This window comes from Psammomys obesus, unplaced genomic scaffold (genome assembly GCF_907164565.1).
Source record: "Psammomys obesus unplaced genomic scaffold, mPsaObe1.curated_primary_1811, whole genome shotgun sequence".
Lineage (NCBI taxonomy): Eukaryota > Metazoa > Chordata > Mammalia > Rodentia > Muridae > Psammomys > Psammomys obesus.
This window is the reverse complement of record NW_026592776.1, coordinates 3731745-3755609: the sequence shown is the minus strand read 5'-3', so window position 1 is coordinate 3755609 and position 23865 is coordinate 3731745. Positions and strand designations below refer to the sequence as shown.

Sequence of the window (23865 nt, the reverse complement as noted above, 5' to 3'; positions counted from 1 at the left end):
CATGTGAATCTATCCTGATGAACTATTGGTTACTGATGGATTCTGGAAGAGGAAAAGTCATGGTCTCTAGTTGTGTACCTACCAAGGAGTTCACCAGACTTGAATGGGCAGTTCCAAACTCTTAGTCACACACATAAACTTCAGTGGGCCTCGTAAACAAAGGAAAAAAATCAAAATAACAATCAACAAACCTCATGGATGTGGGAAGGAGACATGGGAGAAATCGGGGATAATAAAAATGGGAGGGAAATTAGAGAGGAGGCTGTAATAATATGTACACACATTATACATGTATGAAGTGGTCAAAGAACAAACCTAAAAAAAGTTAGAAACAAACAAAACTTTGCTTTGTCAAAAACAACTTTACTAAATCTAAAGGAGTTTAATAGCATCGATTAATGCAGGAAGAACTATTGTAATAGCTAATTACGGAAGCCAGCTTCCTGAAGGTAATTTCTTTCTCAGTTGTATCTTCGATTCAGATGTAATTTTCCGATTTGATATAAAGTCAGTTGAGAAGCTGAACAGAAGAGATAGACACATCTACTTTTTCCATGATTTTCCTCCTTATCATATTGGGGGCCCATCTTATCAATAAACCTAAAAGTATGGAGTTTAACATAGGAAATAAGTAGGTGCCACTAAATATCCTGGCTACTACTGCAGGAAGATTTCTTCTCTGCTTCACAAGCACTAAAACAACATCTTAAGAAGTGAAGCAGAAACAGATTGGAGTTTGCAACATTCTCGCTTTTCTTCCATTTCTTCAAATATTGTTGTTGTTTCAAAAGTCATCAAGTTAGATGTGCCTTGCTACACTTTAAAGAAGGTTAAAATTACGTCTTTGCTTTGAAAATTTTCATAAACCCTTATTTCCCCGGGCAAGGCTGGCTAACCTCTTGAAGCTGATTGATGTGTTTCCCTTTCCTAAGTGTTATTTGTGGCACAACCCTTGTATTTGAGTTCTTAGTCACAGGGTGTCTGTCCCATTCCTATGTGTGCCTGCCATCACATTGGGAGTAAACCAGTTTTTTAATCAGTTAATACCATGAAAGCCCTTCCCCCCCCCAAACACTGAAGTATGCAAGCTGAAAGGCTTACACACTATTCTTACTAACAACTACAACAGAAACTGATTTGAAATTATACAAAACATTTTTGGAGAGGGTGTAAACTTAGGTTTATGACACAATAAGGACATCATATCCCAATTATGCTGGCTTTGGACAGTTGCTGTACACAATGGCACTTAAGGAACAATAGAATTTATAGTTGCTTTTGGCAGCTTGTCTGTTTCATAGTCATTTTGACTCTGGGATGTTTTCTCTTTCAACCCAGCTTCAGGGAATAAAGCTCTGCTCTTTTCCCTCTGACCTTCCCTTATTTTGCTACAGATCTTACTCTAGCACCTCCATAGAAGAGGCCATGAAAAGGGGTGAGGACCCTCCCACCCCGCCACCACGGCCACAGAAAACCCATTCCAGAGCCTCCTCCTTGGATCTGAATAAAGTCTTCCAGCCCAGCGTGCCAGGTGAAGTGCCCCCTGCCTCCAAAGCCCTCTCTTTTCCTGTAGGAGCCAATTTATATCTCTGCTGCAAAGGCCTCTGTGTGTCAGGTGAAAGAGCAGACAGATGTGGCAATTTTCCTTGCCATGCGAATATATATGTTGCTGTGATATTCTTGGGCAGGGAATAATACCAGAGACATACATAGCATATGGGTCTGAAGACTTGCCCACACTGCTGAGGATCAAGAATTCTGAAGTTCTTCTTTACTAAGAGAATAAGAATGCTTCAGCTCCAGGCAGTACACTGTGTACTTGGCTGCAGTCTGGTCCTCTGTAAATAAGATCACTAGCATTTTCCCGAGACAGTGTGTGGTTCTTATGGTTAGAGATCAGTGATCAGCATCTGGCCAGAGCCTTTGATGACAGTTTATCCTTGTGTTCTTAGGGTTCAGTTCAGAAGACTCCAAATCTGACTACTGTTTGGGTGGTGGGAAGAGGGTCTAGGGCTGTGGGCCTTGTGGGTGGGCTGCTCTGGGGTTTCTGGGAATTATTTTGAGCCAGCAGCTGTAGTGCTACACTGGGGCTGGGGGTGTCAGAGAGTACTACCTTTTCCCTTACTTCCTGTGCGGCAGGGTGTGTCCTAGGAAACCTAAGGAACACCATGTAAGAGACCTGCCTTTGCTTCAGTACAGGTGACAGCATAGACAACACTGTCTCAGATGTCATTTTGGGAGCTGCCAGGGCCTTTCCAATGATGTATGTAGGCAAACTATCAATATGATTTCCTGAAATATTTTCTCAACCTGTGTGCAGTTTAAACCAAAGCAGACTTGACTGCTAGCAGTGTGTACATTATTACCCTTTCTACCAAAGCAAAGAGTCTCATTGGCTCTCACACTAGCATGACCTCAGTGTCTTGGCAGAGCTCAGGATATTTCACTTGTTCTAATAAAGTACTCTCCTCACAGTAAAGTTAGAGATTACTTTTTAATATACTTGAATCTGGATCTCTCTATGGAACTGATTCTCTGCAATGAGTTCATCAGACAAAAATTTCTCTTAAATTTCCTCCCGTACTTTGTTCCAAATTCTGATGTAATTTCATAGTGACTAGTCTTTAGGGTAAGAGTAGTCTGTGGGTGATGCTGTTATGAAAATTTTACATGGTTATAGGATTAGGAGCTAGAAGACTATAATGTAGCTTCAAGAAGATTAAAATAATCTGGATAGCTACCTTGCAAGGACGGAGCATGGAAGTGTATGTTTATCTCTCAGTGTATTTGGAGTTCAGCATAGCTGCTTTTTGTTTGTTTGTTTTTCAGAAAGTAAGCTAATCTTTGCCCCAATGCTTTCTTTAAAGTAAGGCCAATATGTACTTCAGGAGATTATAAGGCTTTGATTAGTTGATAAACATACTTCAAATTTCTCCCTGTTTGTCCCAGACACCTTAAAATGCAACCAAAGCTCATATTTCCGTGGCCGGAAAGTTTCAGGGGCAGCCCTGATACTTTGTTCTTGAGTGATGAGGATAAAGTCCCATGCCTCTCTTGATGCCAGTGGATAGTTTTGTGTGTGTGTGTGTGTGTGTGTGTGTGTGTGTTTTTCTAGAAAGTTTTTCAGAAGGCTTCTACAGTACCAAGACTCTGGTTTAGTCTGCCATAGTACCCATTTGTTAACAAACCTTAGATAAATCTTTTTATTATGCTCTGTATGACTTTGCCCACAGCCAAATAAGGTACACTCTCAAGTTTCTATCTCAAGGCTGTTTTAGGGAGATCCTAAATTCAGCCAGTGTCTTTTAGTATCGTCAGGAGTGACAGGTATTTTTTTGATGAAAAGTATTTTGGTTTGATGACTGTCTTGAAGAAAACTCTTGTAATATGTCTAGACAAATCTAATAGTTGTATTAAAAATAGCTTAGGGTGTACTGGGAGAGATTACCCAAATATTACAATCTTGGGTTGCTATTTCAGAGGGATCTAGGTTCAGTTCCTAGCACCTATGTTGTAGACAGCACCATATCTGCAGCTCTAGTTCCAGGGATCCAGTGCCCTCTTCTGGACTCCGTGGACCGTGCATATATCTGGTTCACAGACTACATGCAGGCAAAGCACACATACACATAAAATAATAAAATAAATAAATCAAAAATTAAGACAATAGCTTGATAGAGAGATCTGCATTCTTAGCCTAATTTCACTGTCTTTTCAGAATAGGTTTACATAACTGAATTTTTGTTTTGTTTGATCCAGAATCTCACTATTTAGCCCAGGGTGGCCTCAGAATCACTACGTAGTCCCAGGGTGGTATTGAACCTGTGGGGGAATCCTCCTACCTCAGTCTCTGAAGTACTGGATTTACAGGTGTGAGCCACCATATCCAACTTACACTAGAGGCTTACAGAAATGAACTTTTAAGAAGCAGTTTCAGTTTATATGGCGAAGAATAAAATGTTTTCTAGTAGGTGTCTTAGGCTTCCAGTGCTGTGGTATGGCACTATGATCAAGGCGACTTACAGAAAGAGCCCATCACCATGGGGGTTGGAAAAGAGTGGCAGCATGCAGGCATGATAACTGGAGCAGCAAGCTGAGAGCTGATGGTTCATATCTTAAACCACAAGCAGCAGACAGAGAAAACTGAAGAGGCCCAGGGCCCTTAAATTCTGAAAACCTGTTTTTGGTGATGTATTTCCTCCAGTGAGGCCATGCTTCTTAAGCCTGGCCAAACAGAACCACCAACTGAGGACTAAGTATCCTAATACCCAAGACCATAAGGGACAGCTCATTCAAACCACCACACATTGCATCTACTTAATTTTTTTATTGTTACTAAAAAAGTACAAGAGGTTTTCTAAATTATGTATAGTTTTATTATGTCCTATATTTCTAGAAAATAATAAAAATGTGAAGCAGAAATGCCTAAAAGTAGAGACTAAATATACCCGAGTAGTTTGCCCAAGAGAAGTTATGTGACCTTTCATATTGTACTTGTCTTTTGACATCACTTTAGGTAAACAAGATCAGACTACACTTGCTGTTCTGTGTCCTATCCTTTCCAATTAGCCTTTGTTTCTCTTTCACAGTGAAGAACTGTATAATTTGTTTTAATGGACCTATGATATGGAGGTAGTGTTGTTGATTATGTATTTCCCCAACAGATGCAAACCTTTTTTTCCTCCCCTGTAATTCCACTGTGCTCTTAGGTGGCAAACAAGGCCAAAGTTATCAGTAATTTCAATTCTATGCTGTTGTTTTTGCATCTAATTATTTTCTTGTGTTAAATCCTAAATTTAGGAGTTTTGAGATCAAAGGCTCTAGATGTGTATAAAAGTGAAGGTAGATGTTGCTAGACTTCTGCAGAAAATCTATCAGCTTGCTTTATTTCTAGCACTGTCTGAGAGTGTTCCCTTACACCATTAACATCACGCATCAGTCTTCATCCTTTTAGACATGCGCAAAAACTTTCCTGATCCCTTGTAAGGTCAAACATCTTTTCACATTATAATTGGCCATTATTTATTCTTTCGTGACTCATCTGCTCACAAACAGAAGCCGGGTGCAGCTTCTGTTCACCAATCACAAACACCACTTACTATATTTTTCAAATTTTGCCTAAGAACTTCTGTGCCTCTCTTCTCTAAGGCACATGAGAATCTCAGTGTGGCCATGGGCGGCTGATGTGCTTTGTTGCTCTGCTAGGTCCTTATCCCTCCGGTCTCTTCTGCTAATTTTGTCCTTTAACACAAAGTCTATTTGGGCTGCTTTATTTATTAAAAAAAAAAAAAAGAAAAAGGAAAGGTATGGGAAAGAGGGTGAAGATGGTTTGAGATGGAGCAAGTTATCAATTTGATTTGAAAAACAAGTCTAAAACAAAGCCTTCTTTTAAAAATGGGATCCCCATGGTGGTAGAAAGAAGTGTGTGCTACTCAGGTGCTAAGAGACAGAAGCTTAAAGTGTAATGATAATGTGGAAAAAAATAGATGGAGTGGCTGGAGAAATGGCACAGCAGCAAAGAACACTGGCTGCTCTGTCCAGGACCAAGTATCCACATAACCATGTAACTGCTCCATGGGTACAAAGCATGCATTTGGTGTACATATGTACATTCAGGCAAAATGCCCAAACATATAAAATAAAGCAAGTAAATCTAAAAGAAATTTAAAAAGAAACCATGTGTGATGGCATACTAGCTACTTTGATCCTAGCTCTTGGGAGTCAGAGGCAGGTGGCTCTCTGGTGAGATCAAGACCAGACTTGTCTATAAAGTGAGTTCAAGGCCGGCCAGGGTTATACAGTGAGACCATTTCTTTATTTCCTATCTATCTATCTATCTATCTATCTATCTATCTATCTATCTATCTATCTATCTATCAGGGTTACTTAATTAATTAAATTTATTAATAAAATTTTTAATTAATTTTTATTTTTTATATTAATTGCAGTTTATTCACTTTGTATCCCAGCTGTAGCCCCCTCCTTCAGCTCCTCCTATGCCCCTCCCCCAGTCCAGTGATGGGGGAGGTCCTCCTCTCCTTCCATCTGACCCTAGCCTATCAGGTCTCATCAGGAGTGGCTGCATTGTCATCTTCTGTGTCCTGGTAAGGCTGCTACCCCCGCAGGGGGGAGGTGATCAAAGAGCAGGCCACTGAGTTCATGTCAGAGACAGTTGCAGGGGAGTCAGGTGTGATACAGACCTACAAAACCTGGAGATAGTCTATAAGATTTTTCTGTAAGAAAAATCACACACTGAGGCGAATCCTTTTTATAATTGAACTGACTATTCTCATTGCAATGATAATTTTTTTTCCCATAAAATGTTTTTTTTCCTCTTCTTCTGGATGGAACTTCCCCTCCTTTCACTTTTGACTGACCTCTTCTTCCAAAGCCAAGCCTAAAGTTCACAGCATGAGGTTTCCATGGGGATGGTAAAAAGCTTTATTCCTGTTTTTAAGAATCCTGACAGAAGCACAGAGATTGTGTGAGGAGTTATAGCTTCTCTTTTAAATATTTGGACTAGGGACTTCCACCAGCACCACTCTGACCAAGGGAACAAAACCTGGTCCCATTCATATATATAGCTGTTGAACAGGGTATTTGTTTTCTAATTGGTACCCTTTTACTTTAAAAGAGGAGGGTGGATATTGATTGATAGCTTTTTTTCTACCACATCTTCTATGGCAACATCCATTAAAAGCCACTTTTTAAAACCATTGTAATGGCTGAACAAAATACTTTCATGGTTAATGGTTCCCGTGAGGAACCACTTACCCACCGGTGATGGTTAGTGTTATGTGTCAGCTAGACAAAATCTGGAATTACCTTGGAAGAGAGTCTCAGTGAGGGATTGGCTAGATTAAGTTGGCTTGAGAGCATGGGGTAAGAAGATCTTCCCTACTGTGGAGGCACCACTCTCTAATTGGAATCCTGGGTTATGTGAGTGGAGAGGAAGATTGAGCAGAGGTAGGTATTTGTAGATTTTTGCTCCTTGACTGGAGATGTGACCAGTTGCTTTAATTTCCTGCTGTTGTGAGCTCTCTGTTATAATGGACTCTAACCTGGAAATGTGAGCTAAGATAAGCCCTTCTCCCTTAAGTTGCTTTTGTCGTGTTTTTTTTTTTAATCAGAGCAACAGGAAAGAAAATAAGTTACTTCCCTTTCTTTAAAATATTGATAGTAAAATTTATCACATAATTATAATCATGATGCATCCATACCATATAATGAAGTTCTGCAAAAAATTATGTCTTAGAAAACATCTGAGAAAATTAAGCAACAAAAGCATATTGCTATTTGTGTTTGCAAATGTATAGAAGATTCCAAGAAGAACCTAATATCCAAAATATATAATGAACTCAAGAAATCGAACACCAATAAACAAAATAATCCAATTAAAAATGGGGCACAGAACTATACAGAGGATTTTTCACAGAGGAATCTCAAATGGCTGAGAAACACTTAAAAGAAATGCTCAACTTCCTTAGTCATCAGGGAAATGCAAATCAAAACAACTCTGAGATTTTGTCTTACACCTATCAGAATGGCTAAGATGAAAAACTCAAGTGACAGTATATGCTGGTGAGGGTGTGGAAAAAGGGGAGCTCTCCTCCATTGCTGGTGGGAATGGAAACTTGTACAACCACTTTGGAAATCTATCTGGTGCTTTCTTAGAAAATTGGAAATAGCTTTACCTCAATACCCAGCTATACCTCTCCTGGGCATACTCCCCCCCCTCAAAAAAAAAAAAACAAAAACAAAAACACTCTGCCATACAACAATGACACTTGCTCAACTATGTTCATAGCAGCTTTATTAGTAATAGCCAGAATCTGGAAACAACTTAAATGTCCCTTAACTGAAGAATGGATAAAGAAACTGTGGTACATTTACCCAATGGAATACTACTCAGCTATTAAAAACAAGGAAATCATGAAATTTGTAGGCAAATGGAAGGAACTAGAAAATATCATCTTGAGTGAGGTAACCCAGACTCAGAAACACACACATGGTGTATACTCACTTGTAAGTGGATTTTAGCCATACAGTACAGGATAAGTATACTATGAGGCACAGACCCTGAGAAGATATGTAACACAGAGGATCCAAGGGAGGATGCATAAATCTCACTGGGAAGGGGAGATAGGATAGACAGAGGTAGTGGCTGAAGAGAAGAAACAGGGTAGGAGAGAGGGTGCAGAGAGTTAAAAGGGTAGAGATAAGACCTGAGGAGAGTAAGGTTGAGAGGACAGAAGGCCTATAGAAAAAAGAGAAACTGAGGGTGGGTGTAATCTCTGTGACAAGCTGGAGATCTCAGCCAGAGTAGGCTCCTGGAAGGGTATGAGGGGGAGTCAAGCAGAGACTCCTAGTAGCAAAGACCATAAAGACTGAAGAGAACACCCTCTAACTAGACAAGTCTCTTAACAGAGGGAGGGCAACACCAACCCACCCACGAACACTTCCACCCCAAATTTGCCCTGCCTACAGGATGTGCAGGTATAAAGATAGAGGAGATAAAGGAGAGATTGAAGGAAAGCCCAACCAATGCCTAGCCCAACCAAAGGCCCACCCTACTGGAGAGTGCCAGCCCCTGACACTATGCAAAATAGTTTGCTAAGCTTGAATACAGGAACCTGACAGAGTTGTCCTATGAGAGACTCTACCCAGCAGCACCTCAAATCATGCCAAGACTCATAGCTAAACATTGGACGATGAGTAGGGAGTTGTGTGGAAAACTGGGAGGAAAAAGAAAAGGACCTGGAGGTAACAGGAGTTCCACAAGAAGACCAAAAGAGTCAACTAATCAGGGCCCAGAGGGGCTTGCTGGGACTGAAGCATCAACCAAAGACCATGCACAAACTGGACCTAGGCCTCCTACAAAGATGTAGCAGATGGGCAGCTTGGGCTTCATGTGGGTCCTCTAGTAAGGGAAGTGAGGACTGCATCACAAATGACCTTACTTGCCAGCTTTTGATCACTTTTCACTGGCAGGACTACTTTGCCAGGCTGTAGGGGAAGAAGACGTGCTCAGTCCTGATTGAATTTGATGAGCTAGGGTGGATAGGAAAGGAAGCTCCCTTTTCTGAGAAGAAAGGGGAAGGGGAGAGAGAAAGAGAAGGAGAGGGGGACTGGGAGGGGTAGAGGGATGGAGGTACAACAAGGATGTAAAGTGAATAGAAAAATTCCAAGAAGAATACTTTTATTTTTGAGATAGGGTCTCGAAACAGGTACCCCAGGTTTGCCTGCTTCCACTTTCCAAGTACTGAATAATGCCTGATTCAGAACAACTGGTAAGTGATGGTTGCCTCTAGGGAAAGGAACAATATGATAGTGGACAGGAATGAGAGACAGTCCTACTTTTCATTCATTCTTTTAAATATTGTCTCATATGCATATATTATTTATTATGCTATAAGGTGTAACAGTGGTACACAGAATCCAGAGCTATTTTTCCTGGCTAAATTCATCCATTTCAAAGTTGCCATCTGCTAACCATCTTTCTAACCATCTGCTACCATCTCCTGGAATCCAGCTGAAATGAAAGAAGCATTCTAGAGCATTCTTTCAGGTCTTCAGATTACTTTTTTTTTTTCTTTTTGAAAGGTTCTACATTGTATTACTGTACAACCCCCTCCCCCCAATTTAGATATGACCAAGTCTCCAGGTTAAAAATGTCAAACTCCATCTGGTTGGATCGATCAATGACCATGATTCAGTATAAACCTTAGTCTTTCCATTGTGTAAATCCTCACAGACCTAGCTCCATTCTCCAGTGTCTTCTCTTGGAGTTGTACATTAGGGAGGAGAAAGCCACTCCAAACCTGCACCCAATAAAGTAGTTTGCAGAGCCAAGCCAACCAGTCTCTGAATGGTTCATGTCAAGGTGTCATGATTTTACCCCCAGAGAGGCAAAATCAGAAACAATCAACACGGCTTTTCTTTCAGCAGGATAATGAAGTTCTGTAATTGCGGCCTGCTTTCAGCTTGCTTTTCTGTTCCCCTTCAGTATAGGAGGGTGGGTACTTCAGGTTGTGAGATTTTTGCTTCAGTAAAACATCATTCTAGGGCTCTGGCTTCATGTGGGAGGCAAGTGTTGTTTACTCAGTGGTGAACTGGGGGAAGTTTGTCTTGGACTCTATACGCATGGTTATTTTTCTCTGTGACAAGTGAAATAGGAAACTCATTGATGGGTAAGAATTTCTTTCAAGATCAGACTCCTTCTCAAGTTCTCTGAAGGATGAAGTTGGTTAGCTCTGCCTTGTAAATCACTTCATGCTTCATTCCTCGAAGAACTAGTTGTTTCCTTTTGAAATTTAGTAGAATTTAAAGTTTTGGTAGGATTACAGAATTCTTGCCCCACATGCAGTATTTGAGACTCATGATACATAATCCAGTCTGAACATTTTTATAAGTTGAAGTGAAATTTACCTTTAACAAAGTATACAGTTCAGTGGCCCTTGTGTATTTATAGTATAATATAATCATCCACACTCTAATTTCAATATCCCAAAAGAAATCTTTATCTATTACCTGCCATTTCCTATTCCATCCTTTCCTCCCTCCAGTCCCTGGTAACTACCAACCTACTTAATATTTCTATGGATATAGGTGTTCTGAACATTCTCTATTAATATGAAATGTGGTTTTTTGAGACTTTTTTATTTAACATAAAGTTTTTTATATTCATACATTGTGTAGCGTGAGTCACTACTCCATTTCTTTTGTATTACAATGGACAGATCACATGTTTTTATTGTTTATCTATTGATGGGTATTTGAGTTGTTTCTACTTCTTGACTATTCTGAATAGTTCTGTGATCATTTATGTCCAACTTTTCATGGAAACATGCTTTTGTCTTGGTATATACACAGGAGTAGAATCTCTGGTTTAAATGACAACACTATACTGACTATTTTGAGAATTTATTGAACTGCTTTCCAAAGCAGCTCTACCAGTTTAGCACTTCACAAGTAATGCATAAAGATTCCAGTCCACTTACACCCTTAAAATACTTGATAAAGCTTTTTTATTGTAGCTTCCTAATGGTTTTGAGTTGCCTATATGTCATGTTGTAAAAAATAGCCACGAAAATCCATTCCCCATTTTAAATTTGGGTGTTTTGTCTTTTGTTCTTGATTTTTAAGTTTTTTTTTTAAAACATATTCTAGATACAAGTTTTTGGTCTTTCATATACAAATTTTCCTCTTATTCTATGCGCTTCTTTTTGCATTTTTGATAGTATACTTTGAATCAAACCTGCTTCCAGTATTCTATCTAAAAGATCATTGTCTAGCTCGAGGTTATGAAAATTTACCCTTCAGAAAGTTTCATATGTTTGGTTTTAAAATTTATGTCTGCAATCCATTTCAAGTTAATTTTTGCATATGAGATGGAAGTCCAGTTTTATTTTTTTGCATGTATTTATTCAGTTTTCTGACTCATTTGCTGAAGACTATTAATTTTTGACACTTTTTTTGACTTTCTATAAAAGTCAAAACCATACAAGTACGTGTTTATTCTAGAGTCTCACCTGAATTCCATTGACCTTTATGTCTATCTTTATTTCAGCATCACAGTGTCTTGGTAATTGTGTATTTGTAGTTATTTTTTAAAATTATTTTTATGTATTTTTTTTGCCTGCATGTGTGTTTGGCCACATGAGGCCAAAAGGGGGCACTGTATCCCATGGAACAAGAGTTATGGACAGTTCTGAGAACTGTGTTGGTATTGGGGATTGAACCCAGGTCCTTTGGCAGAGCAGCCAGAGCTCTTAACTGCGGAGCCATCTCTCTAGTTCGTCAAAACATTTTTGAGATTGTAGTTTTATTACAACATTTGCTTTTCCATTCCTGCCTCCAAACCATTGCATACATTCCTTCCTACTCGTCTTTAAATTCATAGCTGTTGTATGTTTTCTTATTGGGAACTACAAGACCATTTACTTTATTCTTTTTAAAGTATTTTTTTCACATTATTTGGATGCTCTAACATTTCCATATAAAATATAGGATTAGCTTGTCAAAAAAAAATCTGACTAGTGTTTCAGTAGGAATTGTACCAATATATAGATTAAGTTTGATTAGTATTATTCTCTTAATAATATTGTCTTGTACTCCCCAAACACAGAATGGCTTTTTGTTCATATATGTCTTTAAACTACTTTTAGTAGTGTTTCATCATTTATACACAAACAGAATTTATGCTTGTTAAATTTATTCCCAGGAACTTTGTTCTTTTTTATTCCCTTCTAAATAGATTATTAAAACATTTTAGTTTATTATTTATTATAATTTATTTACTTTGTATGATGGCTGTGGCCCACTCCCTTGTCTCCTCCCAACCTCTCCCTCCATCCCTCTTCTCCCCCTATGCACTAGTCCACTGATAGGGGAGGTCCTCCTCCCCTTCCATCTGATCCTAGCCTATCAGGTCTCATCAGGACTGGCTGCATTGTCTTCCTCTGTGGCCTAACAAAGGTGCACCAGGGGAAAGTGATCAGAGAGCCTTCCACTGAGTTCATGTCAGAGAAAGTCCTTGCTTCCCTTACTAGGGAACCCACTTGGAGACTGAGTCTATGGGCTACATCGGAGTAGGGGTTTTAGTTCGTCTCCATGTATTGTCTTGGTTGGGGTATCATTCTCTGCAAGGCACTCAGGGCACAGTTTTTTTGTTTGTTTGTTTGTTTTTTGTTTTTGGCTCTGTTGTTCTCCTTGTGGAGCTCCTGTAGCCTCCAGATCTTTCTATCTCTCCCTTCTTTCATAAAATTCCATGCAGTCTGCCCAAAGATTGGCTATGAGTCTCAGCCTCTGATTCAGTACCTCAATCAGTAGAGTCTTTCAGAGGCCATCTGTGAAAGGCTCCTGTCCTGTTCCCTGTCTTCTCCTATTTTCGATGTCTATCACATTTGCCTTTCTGAATGAGGATTGAACATCTTCCCGGGGGTTCTCCTTGTTTAGCTTCTTTAGGAGTATAGATTTTATTATGTTTATCCAATTTGTCTAATAATCACTTAGGAGTGACTCTATACCATGTGTGTCTTTCTGTTTCTGGTTTACCTCACTCAAGATGATCTTTTCTAGTTCCTACCATTTGCCTGAAAATTTCATGATTTCCTTGTTTTTAATGGAAAACTTATTTTCAAAGCCTTCAGCTGGTAAGATAATGTATAGAAATACCGTTGGCTTTAGTTTAGTTATCATGAACTCTGTAACCTCATAGAATTTTTGTCTGTACATGTCTTATTATGAAGTTTACATAATGAGGTAGGGGCGCATGCTCATTATAGGTCTCCTAACAGCGTAGCTAATAATCTTTCAACTATTCACAAATTAAGGATGACATCCCTTTTAGTCTGTTTGGAAGACACCAAATGGGATGATTATTGAATATCATAGTTAAGTTTAAATTTTTCTCTTGTGTATGAAATAATTGATCTAGGAGCTTTTCTCTATGCTTTATCTATGAAGTGTAGACTCTCTCTTAATTCAGGCTTCCCTATTTATACTTGCGGGGTTTTCACTTCACTACTGCCTATCACCAGGTATACTAGCTATGGGGTGACAAGAGTTTGAGTCTCACTTTGTACAGAGGACATATTTAAAGAATTTTGGGTGTATTTTCTCTAATATTCACAATAACACTGCAAAGTAGTGTTATTGTTTCCTCCGTATGTTGCTAATACAAAAACAAGTGCTAGTTAGTTTGTCCAAGGTTGTTGAGCCAGTTGCAGTTAAAGCTAAGGTTTTAACTATATGGTCTAATGCTAGGACCCCATTTTGCAACCGTAAAAGTTACGGTTTTTCTTTTCTTTCTCTTCCATTTACCTTTCCCAATTCATCTGCTCAATCAAATTTTCCATAGGAGTGTCTGATGTGCTTTCTCTTGTGGAAGTGGGACAGAGCAGGAGACCTCAAGCTGTTGTTACTTTTACTCATTCATCTCACTTGGCTTTTTCAACCAGCAGGATGAGAACTCTTTATTCAGACTCAGACTGCTCATGTTCATTTTTATTCTAAGAGTTAAGACACTGGGTTCAACCTTCCTAATGCTGTGACTCTTGAATACAGTTCCTCATGCTATGATCCACAGACATAAATTATTATTTTTTTAATTGTATTTTTCTTATTAGTTACATTTTGTTAACTCTGTGTCCCAGCTGTATGACATAAATTATTTTTGTTGCTACTTCATAATTGTAATTTTGTTACTGTTTGAGTTGTAAATATTTTTGGAGATAGATGCTTGCCAAAGGGGTCATGGCACACAGGTTGGGAACAGTGGGGCTAAAGGCTTCCTTTTAGTTCTAGAACTGAATGTTTGCCTTTAGACCCAGTCTTGCTTGTTTGAGAGGGTCTGCTCTTAGCAGTAACACAACTGAAATTTATTTTTTTTTTTTTTTTTTTTTTATTTTATTTTTTTTTTTTTTTTTTTTTCTTTTTAGTTACATTTTGTTAACTCCGTGTCCCAGCTGTATCCCGCTCCCTCATTCCCTCCCCAACCCCACACTCCCTCCCTGGTCTCCTCCCTGCCCCTTTCCAAGTCCCCTGATAGGGGAGGACCTCCTCCCCTTTCATCTGTCCCTGTTTTATCAGGTATCTTCAGGGCTGGCTGCAAAGTCCTCCTCTGTGGCCTAACTGCTCCTCCCCTGGGGGGAGGTGTCAAACAGCCTGCCCTTGAGATCCTGTTAGAAATAGTCCCTGTCCCCCTTACTTTGGAAAACTACTTGGTTACTGAGCTACCACAGGCCACATCCGAGCAGAAGTTCTAGGTTATATCCATAGATGGTCCTTGGTTGAGTTTCAGTCTCAGAAAAGACCCTGTGCCCAGATATATTTGGTCCTTGTAGAGCTCCTATCCTTTCCATATCATACTAACTTCCCTTCTTTCATATGATTCCCTGCACTCTGCCGAGGGTTTGGTTATGAGTCTTAGTGTCTGCTTTGAAACACTGCTAGGTAGAGTCTTTCAGATGCCTTTTGTGGTAGACTCCTGTCATAAGTTCAAGGCACATCCCATTTGTCTTTCTAAATGAGGATTAATCACCTTCGCCTGTGTCCACTTTCTTGATTATCTTCTTTAGGTGTGTAGATTTCATTATGTTTATCATGTCTTGTAGGTCTATATAAGCGAGTATATACCAAGTTTGTCTTTCTCCTTCTGGGATACTTCACTCAGAATGATCTTTTCTAGATCCCACCACTTGCCTGCAAATTTCATGATTTCCTCCTTTTTGATTGCTGAGTAGTATTCCATTGTGTAAAAATACCACAATTTCTGTATCCATTCCTCCGTTGATGGACATCTGGGTTGTTTCCAAGTTCTGGCTATTACAAATAAAGCTGCTACGAACATGGTTGAACAAATGTCCTTGTTGTGTACTTGAGCAAATTTTGGGTATATACCTAGGAGTGGTATAGCTGGGTCTTGAGGTAGCACTACTCCTAGTTGTCTGAGAAAGCGCCAGATTGACTTCCAGAGTGGTTGAACCAGTTTACATTCCCACCAGCAATGGAGGAGGGTTCCCTTTTCTCCACAACCTCTCCAGCATGTGCTATCACTTGAGTTTTTCATCTTGGCCATTCTGATGGGTGTAAGGTGAAATCTCAGGGTCGTTTTGATTTGCATTTCCCTAATGGCTAATGAGGTTGAGCATTTCTTTAAGTGTTTCTCTGCCATTCGATGTTCCTCTTTCGAGAATTCTCTGTTTAGCTCTGTTCCCCATTTTTTAATTGGATTACTTGGTTTGTTGCTTTTCTGCTTCTTTAGTTCTTTATATATACTTGATATTAGCCCTCTGTCAGATAAAGGGTTGGTGAAGATTCTTTCCCAATCTGTAGGCTGTCTATTTGTTTTGATGACAGTGTCTTTTGCTTTACAGAAGCTTTTCAGTTTCATGAGGTCCCATTTATTGATTGTTGCTCTTAGAGCCTGTGCTGTTGGTGTTCTGTTCAGGAAGTTGTCTCCTGTGCCAATGAGTTCTATGCTGTTTCCCACTTTTTTTTCCAGCTGATTTAGAGTATCTGGTTTTATGTTGAGGTCCTTGATCCACTTGGACTTTAGTTTTGTGCAGGGTGATAAATATGGGTCTATTTTCATTTTTCTGCATGTAGACATCCAGTTGGTCCAGCACCATTTGTTGAAGATGCTGTCTTTTTTCCATTGAATGGATTTGGCTTCTTTGTCAAATATTGAGTATTCATAGGTGTGTGGGTTTATTTCTGGGTCTTCTATGCGATTCCATTGATCCTCCTTTCTGTTTCTATGCCAATACCATGCAGTTTTTATTACTGTTGCCCTGTAGTACAGCTTGAGATCGGGAATGGAGATACCTCCAGATGATCTGTTGTTGTACAGAATTGTTTTGGAGATTCTGGGTTTTTTGTTTCTCCATATGAAGCTGAGAATCTTTTTTTCAAGGTCTGTAAAGAATTGAGTTGGTATTTTGATGGGAATTGCATTGAATCTGTAAATTGCTTTTGGCAGGATGGCCATTTTCACAATGTTAATCCTACCAATCCATGAGCACGGGAGATCTTTCCATCTTCTGAGATCTTCTTCAATTTCTTTCTTCAAAGACTTGAAGTTTTTCTCAAACAGGTCTTTCACTTGCTTGGTTAGAGTCACACCAAGGTACTTTATGTTATTAGTGGCTATTGTGAAGGGTGTTGTTTCCCTAATTTCTTTCTCGGCCTTTTTGTCTTTGGTATACAAGAGGGCTTCTGATTTTTTTGAGTTGATTTTGTATCCTGCCACTTTGCTGAAGGTGTTTATCAGCTGAAGAAGTTCTCTGGTTGAATCTTTGGGTTCGCTCATGTATACTATCATATCATCTGCAAATAGTGACACTTTGACCTCTTCCTTTCCGATTTGTATCCCCTTGATCTCCTTTAGTTGTCTTATTGCTCTGGCTAGGACTTCAAGTACAATGTTAAAGAGATATGGAGAGAGTGGGCAGCCTTGTCTTGTCCCTGATTTCAGTGGGATTGCTTTAAGTTTCTCTCCATTGAGTTTGATGTTGGCTATAGGCTTGCTGTATATTGCCTGTACTATCTTTAGGTATGTGCCTTGTATCCCTGATCTCTCCAAGACTTTAAACATAAATGGGTGTTGGACTTTGTCAAATGCTTTTTCAGCATCTAAGGAGATGATCATGTGGTTTTTCTCCTTCATTTTGTTTATGTGGTGGATTACATTGATGGATTTCCGTATGTTGAACCACCCTTGCATTCCTGGGATGAAGCCTACTTGGTCATGGTGGATGATATCTTTGATGTGTTCTTGGATTCGGTTTGCAAGTATTTTATTGAGTATTTTTGCATCAATGTTCATAAGAGAGATAGGTCTGAAGTTCTCTTTTTTTGTTGGATCTTTGTGTGGTTTAGGTATCAAAGTGACTGTGGCTTCATAGAATGAGTTTGGTAGTGTTCCTTCTGTTTCTATTTTATGGAATAGTTTGAGGAGAATTGGTGTTAGTACTTCTTTGAAGGTCTTGTAGAATTCTGCGCTGAAGCCATCTGGTCCAGGGCTTTTTTTGGAGGGGAGACTGTTAATGACTGCTTCAATTTCCTTGGGAGATATAGGACTATTCAGTCTTTCTACCTGATCTTGACTTAATTTTGGTAGATGAAATCTGTCAAGAAAGTTATCCATTTCATTTAGATTTTCAAATTTTGTGCCATATAGGCTTTTGTAGTATGACCTAATAATCGTTTGGATTTCCTCAGTGTCTGTAGTTATGTCCCCATTTTCCTGTCTGATTTTGCTGATTTGTATGGTTTCTCTCTGCTTTTTAGTTAGTTTGGCTAACGGTTTGTCTATCTTGTTGATTTTCTCAAAGAACCAGCTTTTTGTTTCATTGATTCTTTGGATAATTTTATTTGTTTCTAATTGATTGATTTCTGCCCTTAGTTTGATTATTTCCAGCCGTCTGCTCCTCTTGGGTGTATCTGCTTCTTTTTTTTCTAGGTTTTTCAGTTGGGCCATTAAGTTGTTTGTATGTGATGTTACAGATTTCTTCTTGTAGGCACTTAGTGCTATAAATTTTCCTCTGAGCACTGCTTTCAATGTGTCCCATAAATTTGGGTATGTTGTGCCTTCATTTTCATTGAATTCTAGAAAGTCTTTAATTTCTTTCTTTATTTCTTCCTTGACCCAGCTGTCATTGAGTAGTAAGTTGTTCAGTTTCCATGTGCGTGTCGGCTTTTTGTTGTTTCTGTTGTTGTTGATGTCCAGCTTTAGTCCATGGTGGTCAGATAGTATACAAGGGATTATTTCAATCCTTTTGTATCTGTTGAGGCTTGCTTTGTGACCAACTATATGGTCTATTTTGGAGAAGGTTCCTTGTGGTGCTGAAAAGAAGGTGTACTCTTTTGAGTTTGGGTGAAAAGATCTGTAGACATCTATTAGGTCCATTTGATTTAGGGATTCTGTGAGTGCTTTTATTTCCCTATTTGGTGTCTGTCTGGTTGATCTGTCCCTTGATGAGAGTGGGGTGTTGAAGTCTCCCACTATTAAGGTATTAGGATCAATGTATGATTTAAGCTTTAATATTGTTTCATTTACGAATGTAGGTGCTCTTGTATTTGGGGCATAGATAGTCAAAATTGTGATGTCCTCTTGTTGGATTTTTCCTTTGATGAGAATATAGTGGCCCTCCTTATCTTTTTTGATTAACTTGGGTTGAAAGTCTATTTTATTAGATATTAGGATGGCTACTCCAGCTTGTTTTCTGGAACCATTTGCTTGAAAAACATTTTTCCAGCCCTTTACTCTGAGGTAGTGTTTATCTTTGTTGCATAGGTGTGTTTCTTGGATGCAACAGAATGTTGGGTCCTGTTTCCGTAACCATTCTGTTAGCCTGTGTCTTTTTATTGGTGAGTTGAGTCCATTAATATTGATAGATAATATTGACCAATGCATGTTAGTTCCTTTTGTAATGGAGTCGATGATCTTACCTTGTTTCATTGCTTGTTTTCTTTTCATTTTTGTTGGGATGTTATCTGTATGCCCTGTTTTCTTGGGTGAATTCGTTTTCGTTGGATTGGAGTTTTCCTTCTAGTATCTTCTGTAGGGTTGGTTTGCTGTATAGATATTGCGTAAATTTAGTTTTGTCATGGAATATTTTGTTTTCTCCATCTATGTTGATTGAAAGCTTTGCAGGGTATAGTAGTCTGGGTTGACATTTGTGATCTCTTAGAGTCTCCATGATGCTTGCCCAGGCCCTTCTGGCTTTCATAGTTTCTGATGAGAAGTCTGGTGTGATTCTGATAGGTCTACCTTCATATGTTACTTGGCCTTTTTCCCTTGCTGCTTTTAATATCTTTTCTTTGTTCTGTAGATTTAGTGTTTTGACTATGATGTGACGTGATGTGTTTCTTTTCTGGTCTAGTCTATTTGGTGTTCTGTAGGCCTCTTGTATATTTATGGACATCTCTTTCTTTAAGTTGGGAAAATTTTCTTCTATGATTTTTTTGAAAATATTTTCTGGACCTTGGAGCCTGGAGTCTTCTTTTTCATCAATTCCTATTATTCTTAGATTTTGTCTTTTCATAGCATCCTTGATTTCTTGGATATTTTGTGATTGGAATTTTTCTGATTTTACTTTTTCTTTGAGAGAAGTATCAATTTCTGCAAGTGTGTCTTCAGCTCCAGAGATTCTCTCTTCCATCTCTTGTATTCTGTTGGTGATGCTTACTTTTGTGGTTCCTGATCTTTTCTCCAAGTTCTCCAGCTCAAGAGTTTTCTCATTTTGTGTTTTCTTTATTGATTCTAATTCTGTTTTCATGCCTTGCACCATTTCTTTTATGTGTTTGAATTTGGATTCCTGTCTCTCTACGATGGACTCTATTTCTTTGTTCATTTCCTTTTTGTATGCCACTAATTTTTTCTCTACTTGTGCCTCTATTTGTTTGGCTATGTTTGCCTGTGTTTCTTTAAGGGTTTTGTCTATTTCTTCTTTCTTTACCTCCAATTGACTGGCCAACTCTTTGAAAGATTTGTTCATTTCCTCCTTATAAGCCTCAAATAATTGAGCAAGCATGGCTTTAAGGTCATTTTCCTGTGCTTCTGATGAATTGGAGTATCCATCGATTTTGGGGTTTGCTGGTGAAGTCATGATGTCCTGATTTATGTTGGAAGTGTTCTTTCGCCTACCCCTGGCCATTGGCTTGTCTGAGACCTTCCCTGTTTGTTTTTGGATTCTGCCGATCAGACTGGTACTGTCTCTCTCTCGAGTCTGGAGAATTCTTCAGGAAGTTGAGAGAGGTCCCGTGTCCTTAGCGTATGCTGAGGACTAGCTGTACCTGTGGGAAGAAAGTACGCAGGCGCAAACAGAGGCAAATGCAAGCGTGCGTGCGTGTGTGTGTATATGTGTGTGTGTGTGTAAGTGGGTGTGGGCGTGTGTCTCGAGGGACAGAGTGATGGCTAATGTTGAACCCTTGAGTGTGTGGGAGGGGCTCTGCAATGTATATGTCGCAGGCGCTAGTGATGATCGCAGCGCAATTTCTGGCATTAACTGCCTTAACTCCTCAATTAGACCCACAGAGCAGGAACTTCAATGTTCCAAGTGCCCCTCTTTTTCCCAAAGTGGGTATATGGGTGGGAGGGGGTTCGATGCCTGGCTTCTGTTTTAGCAGAACCCAGGATCAGTGGAGCTGCAGATTCTCAAGGGTGCACTCACTTACAGGCAGGACACTTGGCAGAGATTGGCGTATCTGGGCTCTCTGTTCTCTGGTTTGGCCCTGCTTCTTTGATGTGCTCCGCCAGTTCCGTGCTGCTGTCACTGCCAGGTTATGAGGTCTTGCTGCAGCTGGAGATTTCAGGGTGGTCACGTCAGTGGGAATCGGGGTACTCAGCCTTTCTGTTCTCTGGTTTGGCCCTGGTTAGTCTTAAACTGGAGGGCTGATGTGCCCCGCCAGCTCAGTGCTGCTCCGCCGCCAGGTTAGAAAGTCCCGCTGTAACTGGAGACTGGGTTGCTAGTCCAGATGCTTTCTGGGAAGTCCTGGGGTCTCTTTACTGTGCTCTCCAAGCTTCGGAGGCCCAGCGCCTGGTGTGTCTAGCTTGTATGGCGTTTTTGTCTGGTTTTGGTGATTATATAGCGAATTCTCTGTCACTGTGGGATTGGGTGGGCCGTACCAACAGTGATGGCGCTCCTGCGGAGCTAGTATGGCGTCTAGCAGACTCGGGCCCTGGGAGGATGGTGCAGCCGCCGCGAGTGAATCTGGGGCTCCGAGACACAGTACTGCTGGCCTTTGCCGATAAAGGGCTTGGGGCTCCGCCTCAGTGGCTGCAGGCCCCAGGCAGTTAGGTCTGCGCTGAGAAAGGCGAGTCGGCTGTGCCTGTGCCGAGGAGGAGGGAGGTCTGGGGGAGGGGAGTGCCGAGAGATCAAAGGATCGTTTCTCACCTTCCCCAATCAAGTCCGTGGGTGACCCGAGACCAAGGTTTTCACCTCCTGCGATGTTCCCTGTTGTTTAGAAAGTCTCTCCGTTGTTTCCCTGGCTTCAGAAGTTCTTCCACACATCAGCTCAGAACTTTATCTCCTCCACAGCTCGGAAACTGTGTGTGCTAGTCGCCATCTTGGCTCCGCCCCTCACAACTGAAATTTATATTGACAAACCATTAATATGTCTTTTTGAGGTGTTCAGTACTTGAGAGATTATAAAAAGTATTGGCTGCAGCATAATATTCCTTTGGCATGAGATTAGAAGTCTAGAAGTTCATGTAAACAATGAGAAGTATGTTTGCATATTGACCTAGATAAAACTGTTTAGAGGTATGAGACTATTCCAGGTTGTTTCAAATCCTGAGTGTGCCAGGACTCAGCATGACCATCTAGATGAAAGGCAGTCTTTTCTTTTCTATTAATTTATTTTTTATTGATTACAGTGTATTCACTTTGTATCCTAGCTACACCCTTTCCCTCATCCCCTGCCAATCCTTCATCTCCTCCCATGACCCTCCCCAAGTCCACAGGTAGAGGAGGTCCTCCTCCCCTTCCCTGACCATAACATATCAGGTCTCATCAAGACTGGTTGCATTGTCTTCCTCTGTGGCCTGGTAAGGCTGCTCCCCCCTCAGTAGGAGGTACTCAAAGAACCAGCCACTGAGTTCATGTCAGAGACAGCCCCTGTTTTCATTACTTGGAGACTGAGCTGCCATGGGCTACATCTGTGCAGGGGTTCTAGGTTATCTCCATGCATGGCCTTTGTTTGGAGTATCAGTCTCAGAAAAGAACCCTGGACCCAGATTTCTTGGTTCTGTTGTTCTCCTTGTGGAGCTCCTGCCTTCTCCATGTCTTTCTGTCTCCCCTTTCTTTCATAAGTTTCCCTGCACTCTGTCCAAAGTTTGGCTATAAGTCTCAACATATGCTTTGATACCTTGCTGGGTAGAGTCTTTCAGAGGCCCTCTGTGGTAGGCTCCTCTTCTTTTCCCTGTTTTCTCCCTCTTCCTATGTCTGTCCAGTTTGCCTCTCTGAGTGGGGATTGATCATCTTACCCAGGGTCCTCCTTCTTGCTTAGCTTCTTTAGCTGTACAGATTTTAGTATGTTTATCCTATATTATAGTTATAATATCCACTTATAAGTGAGTATATAACCAGTGTATCTTTCTGCTTCTGAGATGCCTCACTGAGGATGATCTTTTCTCGTTCCCACCATTTGCCTGTAAATTTCATGATTTCCTTGTGTTTAATTGCTAAGTACTATTCCATTGTGTAAATGTACCATAATTTCTTTATCCATTCCTCCGCTGAGGGACATCTGGGTTGTTTCCAGATTCTGGCTATTACAAATAAAGCTGCTACTATCATAGTTGAGCAAATGTCCTTGTTGTATACTTGAGAATCTTTTGGATATATGCCTAGGAGTGGTATGGCTGGATCTTGAGGAAGCGCTATTCCTAGTTGTCTGAGAAAGCACCAGGTTGATTTCCAAAATGGTTGTACAAGTTTAAATTCCCACCAGCAATGGAGGATGGTTAACCTTTCTCTACATCCTCTCCAGCGTGTATTGTCACGTGGGTTTTTGATCTTAGGAAAGGCAGTCTTTTTAAAGTGTGGGCCAGTGCACTGTCTTTGGCTTTTTTTTGCCTTTTCTGGCTCGCGACTGTCTTTATTTAGAAGTTGTTTTTATTCTCCAACAAATTCTGTGCAACTTTCTCTATTAGCAAATTGTTGTGGTTTTAGCCTATGGAAGGTAAAAGCCTGGGGACTTAACAATTCTTGCCAAGATAAGGGTAAAACCAGTACGGCTGTTGGGTGGGGTGCATTTCTTTTGTCTACTTTCTGATTTTATTCATAAAGAGATTCCTGGCTTGAAAATACTTTTAGGAGGCCATGTAGGGGAGGAATGGGACATAAGCTCTGGAGAATGATGGAAGAATAATTAGATCAACTGTCCTTTTGAAAATGTATATAAAACTCATTCTACCAGTAGACAAATACCTTCTTGTATATACAATTTAAACATGAGAAGATTTCTTTTTAAATTTTAATTTTATTATTCTTTATTACAGTTTATTCACTTTGTATTGCAGCTGTGGCCCACTCCCTTGTCTCCTCCCAATCCCGCCCTCCCTCTTCTCCCCCTATGCCCCTCCCCCAGTCCACTGATAGAGCATGACCTCCTCCCCTTCTATCTGACCCTAGCCTATCAGGTCTCATCAGGACTGTCTGCATTGTCTTCCTCTGTGGCTTGGCAAAGCTGCACCCCCCCAGGGGGAGGTGATCAAAGAGCCTGCCACTGAGTTCATATCAGAGATAACCCCTGCTCTCCTTTCTAGGGAACCCACTTGGAAACTGAGTCTATGGGCTACATCTGAGCAGGGGTTTTAGGTCCTCTCCATGCATGTTCCTTGGTTGGGGTCTCAGT

The 23865-nt window shown here is 40.2% G+C and overlaps 1 protein-coding gene and 1 non-coding gene across 3 annotated transcripts in view; one reads left to right on the top strand and one right to left on the bottom strand.

Annotated features, from left to right (window-relative positions):
• The window catches only part of Reps2 (RALBP1 associated Eps domain containing 2), a 180685-nt gene that overhangs the window by 68784 nt on the left and 88036 nt on the right, over positions 1-23865 (top strand). Inside the window, exon 12 of one of the 2 annotated variants that reach the window (XM_055615740.1) lies at positions 1395-1531. The exons of the other annotated variant lie outside the window; for it this stretch is intronic. Within the exon in view, the coding sequence (XP_055471715.1) occupies positions 1395-1531 (137 nt within the window). The remainder of the gene's footprint in view (positions 1-1394; positions 1532-23865) is intronic. 2 annotated transcript variants of the gene reach the window in all.
• LOC129683169 (small nucleolar RNA SNORA69) lies at positions 9868-9980 on the bottom strand. Its single transcript, XR_008721114.1, has one exon. It is a non-coding gene; the product is annotated as a small nucleolar RNA SNORA69 (small nucleolar RNA).